The following is a 10,920-nucleotide window of genomic DNA, read 5'->3' as shown; positions in this document are numbered from 1 at the left end:
CCCCACTATTTGAGAAGCACTGGTGTAATTCAACGTAATGGTGAGTTTTATTTTTGTCATTTGTACTTGGTTTTATGTCGTATCATTTTATTTCATTGTATTTATATATTTATTATAAATGTATTATTTCTTTATTTATATAAATGTATTATTTATTTATATAAATGCCGGTCCGCGAAAATATTTCTGACATGTAACCGGTCCGTAGCGCAAAAAAGGTTGGGGACCACTGTTTTATAATGAATGTAGTAAACATTACACCTTGACCATATGTTCTAATCCAAATGCAAAAAAAAACCCATTCTCTTGCAATACCAGAGAACTATACACTAACTTCTTGGACACTAGCCATAGCACCAGCCCAGGAGCCGCGTAGTTGTCGCCTCCCCTTTTGCGTGCCTGCTCTGCTCACAACACAACATGCCCCGCACTGCTCCCGGAAAGAGGAAGCAAGCAACAATGAACCGGATTTCAAAATAAAGTCGCGTCTAATGTCCGAGGTCAAAAACGGGCGATATAGATCCATGTTTACGTTTAGCATCGATGCCAACAAATCGTAGAGCATTATATCGATTAATCAATGTGTATCGATGAATCGTTACACCCCTAGTAATTAATAGGGCAGTGTGAAAAACAATTAAATATCTTGGATTTGCAAAAATAGGAGGGAATTCCACTTAGAGTGAAAGTCAAACACACCTCCATAATAAGAGAAAGGTCCATTCGGGATGAGCTCTCCTGGTTCCAGGCGGTCAACCAGCGTTCTCATCCGCCTTGGACTCCTGAAAAACGCATGCCTGCGGGCTCCCAGTGCGCTCAACTGCTTCATACGCCTCTCTTTGGAACGGCGATTCTGGAACCAGACCTGCATGTACATTAACACACAATCAGTATGTGCAGTCGGCAATTTGATGAACATTTCAATGGCACACACACACACAGACAGACAGAGAGAGAGAGACAGAGAGAGACAGAGAGAGAGAGAGAGAGAGAGAGAGAGAGAGAGAGAGAGAGAGAGAGAGAGAGAGAGAGAGAGAGAGAGAGAGAGAGAGAGAGAAGATGAGTCAAGTAAATGTTGACATTCTTAAAACTGCTGCCGCAAAAACAACTCAATTTCAGTTAAAAATTGTACCGATCCAGAAAGTAGTCAAAGTTGGGTCAATTTGACCCAAACTACTTGGGTTGGTACAATTCTTAACCCAGCAGTTTTAGGGATAAAAGATTGTTGTCATCAATTGTAATCTGTAGCCTACTACCTAACTTTTTTAAAGAAGCATTGTGGCCATTTGTTATTTAGTCGTATTTGCCTGTGTGTTACGCCAAGCAAACATAGTAAGTTCACTCATCAAATGCAAAAAGACCACACCAACAATTGTCACAGTTTGGCATTTCTAGTTGATTTGCAACTTCACAATTTCCTCGTGTGATTTTGTAAACTGCGATACAGTGGTTGACCACCAATAATCTACTCTAAACTGTGTTCAACCCTATCTCATCTAATCAGCTCTCGTGAAAATTATTATTGTAAACAAATTACAATAGTTAGCTCGATAAAATACACTATTCAGCCTTTATGAGCCTTATGCCACTATGAGATTAATCAAACAAAAGTACTAAAAGTCTATGAAATGAAATATATCATGAAATGTGTGGGTGTTTTGTTTTGTTCCTTCATCCAGTATAATTGGAAAAACACGTAATCACAGAAAACTACAATTACATAAATGTTGTACCCTACAGAATGCCACTCAAAAGTGAACATGAAATACTTCTTTAAAAATGAAGGCATGTTGTCATTGAGTCTGGGTCTTATTTCGCCACGGGGTGAGTGTGGCGTTACATGAAGTGGTAACATTAAATCAAATCATAATAAGAAATTAGCTGTAAAATTACCAATATTACAGGAACCCAATAAAAAATAGTAGCATTCCATATCGAGCATTTGTTGCTATAGTTTACATAAAATTTGATGAGGAAGCTAATAAAAAAATAGTAGCATTCTAAATCGATCATTTGTTGCTATAGTTTCTATTAAATGTTATTAACTGTGCAAGAGTAAATATTAGTTTACAAGAAAACAACAACAACTCACAAGCTTACAGCTTGGCTAACGTCAGATCAGCTGTGCTATGCCAAATACGTATGTCAGCGATTGCAGCAGCCCAACGACTATGCCCTCCCGTCCATGTACATGCGGAATTGAAAAAATTGACAGATTTCCCATTTTGTGATCAAGTTCACTAAGCCATCACTCTTTGCTTTAGTGAATTCCACGTGACGTGTGAAGTTTGATGGAATAAGCAGTTTGTTAAAAGGCGGAAAGGAGATGCAATAAGGAGGAGGCGTGAGGATGTTTGGGTGGTTGGGGGCTGAGTTTGACTCATAGGACGACCTACGTAACTGCATGAATAACACCTATGAATGAGTGCATAACATGCAAGCCCACTCATCAAAGTACCAGTGCTTGAAGAATTTTATATATATATATATATATATATATATATATATATATATATATATATATATATATATATATTAGGGGTGTAACGATACATCGATACACATCGATTAATCTATATAATGCTCTACTATTTATTGGCATCGATGTTAAACGTAAACATCGATTTATATCGCCGTGTTTGACCTTGGACATTAGACGCGACTTTATTTTGAAATCCAGTTCAATGTTGCTTGCTTCCTCTTTCCGGGAGCAGTGCGCCCGGCGTTGTTGTGTTGTGAGCAGAGCAGGCACGTGAAAGGGGAGTCGACAACTAGTACGCGGCTCCTGGGCTGGTGCTATGGCTAGTGTCTAAAAAGACGAGGAAATTTGCTCCCCTTTAGGCTTCAAGTCATTCGTTTGGAAGCACTTTGGATTCCAAAGAAAAGATGGCTCAACGGACAAGACACGTGCAGTTTGTAAATCCTGCCATGCGGTGATCAAATATTCAGGGAGCACAAATCTCGCCGCACATTTAAAGAAAAAACACGACATCAAAGTTCAGTGTTAAAATAAGAACTTTGTATATTACAATACTCTTGTAATTTCCTAAATAAAGAGTTTGCAGTACCTTGTTGATTTTGCGTATGAATTGTTATAAATCAGGATATTGTTCTATATTTTTTATTAAAAAAATATATATATCGATCGTAGAGCACTATATCGCGATATATCGTGAATGAATCGCAGCAGGCTTTAAGATATCGGCAAATATCGTATCGTAGTTCTTTGTATCGGTATTATATCGTATCGTGACAACCCGCGATTTACACCCCTAATATATATATATATATATATATATATATGCATGTGTGTGTGTGTGCATGCATGCGTGTGTGCGTGCACACGTACGCGTGTATTTTATTTATTTATTTATTTATTTTATATTGGGCGGCTCGTTGGAGCATGGGTAGCACGTCCGCCTCACAGTTAGGAGAGTGCAGGTTCAATTCCACCTCCGGCCCTCCCTGTATGGAGTTTGCATGTTCTCCCCGGGCCCGCGTGGGTTTTCTCCGGGCACTCCGGTTTCCTCCCACATTCCAAAAACATGCTTGGTAGGCCGATTGAAGACTCCAAATTGTCCTTAGGTGTGAGTGCGAGTGCAAATGGTTGTTTGTCTCTGTGTGCCCTGTGATTGGCTGGCAACCGGTTCAGGGTGTCCCCCGCCTACTGCCCGATGACAGCTGGGATAGGCTCCGGCACACCCGCGACCCCCGTGGGGCCTAAGCGGTTCAGAAAATGGATGGATGAATGGATTATATTATATTTATTTATTCAGTTATTTTTCACTTCTGCTGAACCATTCTAGGTTATGTCAATAAAATGAAAAACAAATTTTCCATCTTGTAATTGAATCGTGAACGTTTGAGGTGAATAAACAAATACTATATTATTATTCATTACCTGTGGTATGATGCCTGGTGAGAAATTTCTGTGATAAATACATTTGACTTGATTTGTTTCCTTTTACCTGAATAACCCTCATGTTGAGGCCAGTCTCCTGTGCCAGTTGCTCCCTGATGTGTCTGGTGGGTTTGGGTGTCGCAGCAAAAGCTGCCTTCAGCGTCTCCAGCTGTTTAGCCTTTATTGTTGTCCGTGGGCCCCGTCTCTTGCCACCCAGATTCTGGTCGTCGTTCTCGTTGTTTACAGTTTCCTTATCCGAGAGGGCAGCAATCTCTGTTTCCTTAAGAACCACGTCGTCCTGGTGGGGGTCTTGTGAGTCCGGGGATAAACTCGGGTCGCTGCACACCGTTACTATGACATAAAATCAAAATGAGAACTAAAGTGGGACAAAAAGGTGCGCGCACATGTCGGTGTGAGCATGTGTCAAATTATTTCATACGTGTAAATGTATATTGTAGCATCTCATTTCAAATTAGTTTAAAAACCCGTGTGAGAGATTCCGGTCGTAGTTGTATTTGACTGTGTCAGAAACAAGAAAAGTGATCTTAGTATCCATTTTAAGGAGCAAATCGTGTAATAAACAATTATATCAATTTTAGATTCATATATTATTTGTTTAACAAAATCTCCACCACTCTGGTTAGGCCCATCACATCATCATCATTAAATTATTATTTTTGTCATTATTTTATATTTATCATCAATGTTAATTTGTTTTTTTACATAATTCACACATAGCTGAGAAAAATGTGCATAAATGCATGCACCGAGAGCTCCTTACCTGAAAGGAGGTTTGTGTCTTTTACAATGCCGTTGCTCATGTAATCGTCTTTGCAAACGAATTTGCTTTCATCTATGATGTAGAGCTCTTCTCCAGTCGAGAGCTGCTTATTGCACATCATGCATGTGAAGCAGTTGAGATGGAACACGTTGTTTTGAGCCCTCCGGACCAAGTCATTTGGAGAGATGCCCTGCGAACAGCCTCCACACTTGGTGCCGAACCGCCTGCACGAGGAAAATATGTATGCTTGTGTTACTGTTGATATAGGCTAATTTTTAATGGAATTTGAATTGTGACACCATTCAAAATGGAACCGAACCAATTAAATAGCAACATAGTGAATGATTGTCTTGTGAAAATATTTTAGCATATACAAATCACTACAAAAAATGCATCGCAGGCTCATCTGATTTGCCCAACTTTCCGGATAAAATATAGATTGTGAATATTGTTAGAGAAAGGTCTCATTTGTTGAACATCATCTTAGCTGTGAACAAATGTTGGTGTTATTTTTTAACATTAACAACCTTAATATTTATATTGTGTAAATAAATTTGTGGGTTGAATTTAATATGACTTTATTTTTTTCAATACTCAGTTGTACTACACTTTTAAAATGTGAAAGATTTATTGAAACCCGAAGAATATAAAGAGAAGTACAATTGACACTAGTAATTACTTAAGTGTTAAACTATATGTGTATTGAGGGGCACTGCTTAACTGCCGTCTACAATTGCATTGTTTGTGGGCGTGATCTTTTTCAAACAGTTTGCTATTCAAATCCACTGACGTCGCGGCGAACTGAGCAAACACGGAGCTGCGTCTCTTGTGGCCCGGGTTTGATCCTTCACATAGCTTGTTTAAGTGCAATTTCCTCAATCTCCCATCAAGCCTCCCTGCTGAGTCAACGTACACGCGTTTAATGGTTCTGATGTTTTGCATAAGAATCCAAATTAGGAAGATTTTAATTACTTCAGCCTACTCAAAGCTTATTGTCTTAATGTCCTTAGTTTAGTTTTCACGCACCCGCTGTCCATTTATAGTTCATTCAAAAAACATGATATGATAACAGGACTACATCGTGTGCTGTTTAGATAAAGCCATAGATATATTTCAGTTGAAAATGGAATTTCCCCGTGTGGGGAAAAATTAATGAATATCTTATCTTTACCAAAAATGTGTTTGCATATTAATATATTGTTAATGCAATTTTAAAATCACCGGTGAATTGTTGTCATCCTGTGAAGCGCTTACCCAAAGAAGTCATCTTTGCAGTACAGTCTCCCATCTCGAGAAAAACATTTCTCCGTCAAATTGCATTTGCACTCGCAGCACTGGACGCACTTGACGTGCCAGGCTCGGTCCAGCACATTGAGCAAAAAGCGGTCCAAGATAGGCCTTTCGCACCCGGCGCAGTGTACCATCGCTTTGGCTGGGTTAAAACTCCGTTAAAGGTGCTCACACACAACAATTCAGCAATACAGGCCAAGCAATGGCCGACTTATTACCCTTGTCATTCGCCTGGGGCTCCTTTCGGTCAATGTGCGTGGAGACGCTTGTCAATTCCGTGTCACCAAAGGATTTCTTTGCATGCGCAATGAAGGTTTACCGTACAAAACGCAGAAAAGAATAAATACTGGCTGCGTTATGTCACTGGTGGAGAAAGAAACACTCCCTTGTTGGATCCGGAGAAAACAGTGGCGTAAAAAAAAGAGGAGATTTCAGCACCTGGCTCCGAAAAGAGGTAACCTATAGCCGGGTGCACTTAGACCTGGTTTGGCTTTTCTGCAGAAACAAACTTGAAGCGGGTAGTGCTGGACACGGCAACTAGTTGATGAAAATGTCTCAAAATGCAGATATGTCACACAACCAAACGAGCGCTTGAAAATGATGCAAATTACGCTGGCATCGTAGCGTATCCACTGTCAACGCGTCTTTGTTTTCTGCTGGCCAAGATGCGCTGGTGTCTCCAGTCAATCTGTGTAAGCAGGGATCCGTGCCCTCGTCGCCTCCGTTCGCATATGATGTGATGCGATGGGTCGAAAGTACAATGCCTATCTCCGGAAACTCTGAACCTACCATATTTCTAGCCCTCTAGCGTCATTCATCGACTGGACCAATCAGCGCTGCTGCGTCATATTCATAAGCATCCAGCAGCCCCACCTTAACTCACCGCGCCTGGCTGCTATTCAAGCCTCCTATCGCCAAGTTTCTCCAAAAACTCATTATATGTTCATAAAATTGTATGAAGGGACCAGTGGTGGCTCATGGCGAGCTGCCATGGGAGAAGAGGTGCCTTTTTTTGGCTGTTGAACAAATTGTCCTCTTTGCGGGAGGGGACTTGGAGGAACATGAGCAGGTAGCGTCTCCACAGAACCCGTGAGCCGGAGGTGCATGTTGCATGCTCGACCCACAAATGGACATTTGAAATTTGCACTAACTAAATTTGTTTTAAGAATGTTGTCAGTAGAAATGATTCGATACAGACGTTATTGAGGGAATTCGTGATTCTCTCTCTCGAAGCGGCAATTTTATTCCAGCGCTTAACGATTATTGGCTGAGTTTTGGGGGATGCTGCTTCTTTTAGGCAAACGTGTTTGTGCAGTGAAGTCGAGGTTGGAGACAAAACATACTCTCAAATGGACAGCTATGGTCAGTGGTCCGCGCCCCACTTTGGCCATTTATTAGAGAAGGACCAAGGCACTTGAAGACCAAGTTAACCGTTTTTTCGTATTCTATATTCACCTCATTGGTCTTTTTAATTCGAGATTTATAATGCAACGAATTATAAAATCTAAATTCTTTACTGTTGAGGTGTTTTTAATCATCTTTGCATAGCGACACAATTAAAGTTGATAATGATTGAATCGAATATCTAAGTATATCTAAGCAAGGTCCATGCATGCATTTCAACATTGAAAAGGAGACATTGAGCCGCATTTATTCGCCCTGCAGCATCCCCTTACTTCCCATGCAAACCTCCCTCACAATCCAGCTGCCTCCCGGCGCTGGAAGAGCCTCATTTTTAAAAGATGGAAAAGAAGGCCGGTAGGGCTTAAAACATTAACTATTCGTGTCGGCGCTCAATGACGACCAAGCAGGGAGAACTAGTATTGTCCTGTGTTTTTGGAATATACGCTCCTATGCCACCCCATTACAGCAGTGGGTCCTACGCCATCATCAACTCGAAAAATAAACAACCAAATCCGTGGGCCTACTTTAATACGCCTTTGTCATTCAGTGGAGCTCCCTGACTGATTTATTACCAAACCATCACGAGCATATCCGCAAGCAGAACCAAATAATAATAATAATAATAATAATAATAATAATAATAATAATAATAATAATAATAATAATAATAATAATAATAATAATAATAATAATAATACGATTTGCTGGCCACCATTTCAGGGTGCACTCCGCCTACCGCCCAAAAACTGATGGGATAGGCTCGCCGGCAACGCTTGTGAGGATAAAGCGTTTCAGAAAATGAATGATGGATGGGTAATAATAATAATAATAATAATAATAATAATAATAATAATAATAATAATAATAATAATAATAATAATAATAATAATAATAATAATAATAAACATAACAATAACAATAACAATAATAACGGAAAAGGAAGACGATTCCTCTCCCCAACACAATGTTAATTTTTTATTATATTGCAAAATTTAGAGAGATTTGCATTGCAAATCTTGTAGGCTATACTTTTATGCTGGGGGAAACAGATAAATAAAACCGATCTGAGGTTGTTACCATGGTAGATCCTGTTCCAATCTATAAGTAGATTTCGAGTTTTGATTATTTTTTCTATTTTACTGGTTACAATAATGTTACAAAATTGAATTTAATATTTATCTATACTCGAGCCACATCGTTGTAAAGCAGCCCAGGAGATTTAGGGTTTATGAAGTGCAGACAAGTGAAATGGCACACGGCAAAATAATTAATCTGAGATAATGAATGAGACGGTGAAGATGCATGCAATCACTAATTCTAAACGTTTGTCTCTCTCCCGCAGGCTCACTTACGTGACTCAAGATCACGACCACGATAGAGCAACGCGCCAATGAGGGTGCTTTGTGTGGTATCCGTTTAGCAAATATTTGAGACCTAAAATTTAGTTAATTTATCTACTTTTGCAGAGCGCGTTGAGAAACCCATGTCTCCGTGACCACTTAATTGAACTGAGACCGACGATTGTCACACGCATGATAGAAATACGTGGTACCATTAAACAGTGAAGTGCGTGGTGGGGTACAAGTGAGGAAGCTAAATGCCGCTGTCTTAAAAAAAAACAATAAAATGAAAAAACACAAACCAAATAAACAAAACATTATTTGCATTTCATTTAATATCAAATAATTGACAAAACAGCTCAAATAATATCAAATCAAATAAATCAATAAATATCTAAATATTCAGCTAACCTGAAAAATGTTAACAATTTATCTTTGTTCCATAAACATTTAGAATTAATTCAAAGGTCTAAGTCTTGAATGCAACCGACGAAAAAATATATATACATATATATATATATATATATATATATATATATATATATATATATATATATATATATATATATATATATATATATATATATATATATATATATATATATATATATATATATATATATTAGGGGTGTAACGATACATCGATACACATCGATTAATCGATATAAGGCTCTACGATTTATTGGTATCGATGCTAAAGGTAAACATCGATTTATATCGCCGTGTTTGACCTCGGACATTAGACGCGACTTTATTTTGAAATCCAGTTCATTGTTGCTTGCTTCCTCTTTCCGGCGTTGTTGTGTTGTGAGCAGAGCACGCGCGTGAAAGGGGAGGGGACAACTAGTCCGCGGCTCCTGGGCTGGTGCTATGGCTAGTGTCCAAAAAGACGAGGAAATTTGCTCCCCTTTAGGCTTCAAGTCATTCGTTTGGAAGCACTTTGGATTCCAAAGAAAAGATGGCTCAACGGACAAGACACGTGCAGTTTGTAAATCCTGCCATGCGGTGATCAAATATTCAGGGAGCACAAATCTCGCCGCACATTTAAAGAAAAAACACGACATCAAAGTTCAGTGTTAAAGTAAGCAATTTGTATACTACAATACTCTTGTAATTTCCTAAATAAAGAGTTTGCAGTACCTTGTTGATTTTGCGTATGAATTGTTGTAAATCAGGATATTGTTCTATATTTTTTATTAAAAAAAAAAAAGATCGATCGTAGAGCACTATATCGCGATATATCGTGAATGAATCGCAGCAGGCTTTAAGATATTGGCAAATATCGTATCGTAGTTCTTTATATCGATATTATATCGTATCGTGACAAAACCCGCGATTTACACCCCTAATATATATATATATATACACACGCACACACGCACACACGCACACACACACACAAACACACACACAAACATATACATACCGTAATTTCCGGACTATAAACTGCAACTTTTTTCTTAAATTTTGAACGCTGCGGCTTATAGTCCGGTGCGGTTTATATAAGATTTTTTTCGTGATTTTTGTGATGACTTGATCACTTTTATACACTCGTAAAAAGGCTGCGGACCGCTGTTGTGCGGTATCTTAAAGAAAAAAACAACAACAAAAATACTATTTTGAAACACTACTATGACTGCTGCTTATTCTGGCTGTGTTGCTTGTGAATATTATGAGCTTTAGTAGGAATGCACGCTAGGTGACCTGCGTCAAAGGACTCTAAACCCTTTCTCTTACTCTGCCATGTGACTCAGAGATTACACAAAGCAGTGGCACTGTTTGGACTATCTGCATTGTATTAAAACCCAATCAATCAGCATTTAAATTCAATTCTTCTGACATTTTGCTCACCAAAAACAAGTTGTAATGAATGTGAACTTTTAATGCATTTTATTCAGAAGGTTACTTTGAACCCTGAAGCTTAAATGGCGGCGCGGCGTAGTTATGGATTTTTACGGCCTCCAGGGGGCGCTCTAGCAGGAAGCAAGAGCGAGACAAACAAAGAAGAGATAATGCGCCGAAGAAGACGTGCTAGTTTGATTGTGTTTTGAACATTTCGCGCATCACGCACACACCCTCATCATGGAAAACACACGAAGAAATGCATTTGATGCAGCTTTTAAGTTAAAAGCAATCAATTTGGCTGTCAAAGAGGGAAATAGAGCTGCGGCACGTAAGCTTGGCATCAATGAATCGATGGTGAG

General features: G+C 39.0%; 1 protein-coding gene across 1 annotated transcript; it reads right to left on the bottom strand.

The window, feature by feature from the left end:
- Nucleotides 1-408: 408 nt before the first annotated feature.
- LOC133155742 (LIM/homeobox protein Lhx1-like) lies at nucleotides 409-6,717 on the bottom strand. The gene is made up of 4 exons (XM_061281268.1): nucleotides 5,937-6,717; nucleotides 4,683-4,906; nucleotides 3,969-4,252; nucleotides 409-865 (listed from the first exon to the last, which is right to left on the bottom strand). Exons 1-4 carry the CDS (start codon nucleotides 6,104-6,106, stop codon nucleotides 638-640), a joined length of 906 nt encoding a protein of 301 aa, XP_061137252.1. The 5' UTR covers nucleotides 6,107-6,717; the 3' UTR covers nucleotides 409-637.
- Nucleotides 6,718-10,920: the final 4,203 nt, after the last annotated feature.

The sequence above is a fragment of the Syngnathus typhle genome, linkage group LG6 (assembly GCF_033458585.1).
Source record: "Syngnathus typhle isolate RoL2023-S1 ecotype Sweden linkage group LG6, RoL_Styp_1.0, whole genome shotgun sequence".
NCBI classification, from domain to species: domain Eukaryota; kingdom Metazoa; phylum Chordata; class Actinopteri; order Syngnathiformes; family Syngnathidae; genus Syngnathus; species Syngnathus typhle.
This window is presented reverse-complemented; position numbering and strand designations above follow the sequence as displayed.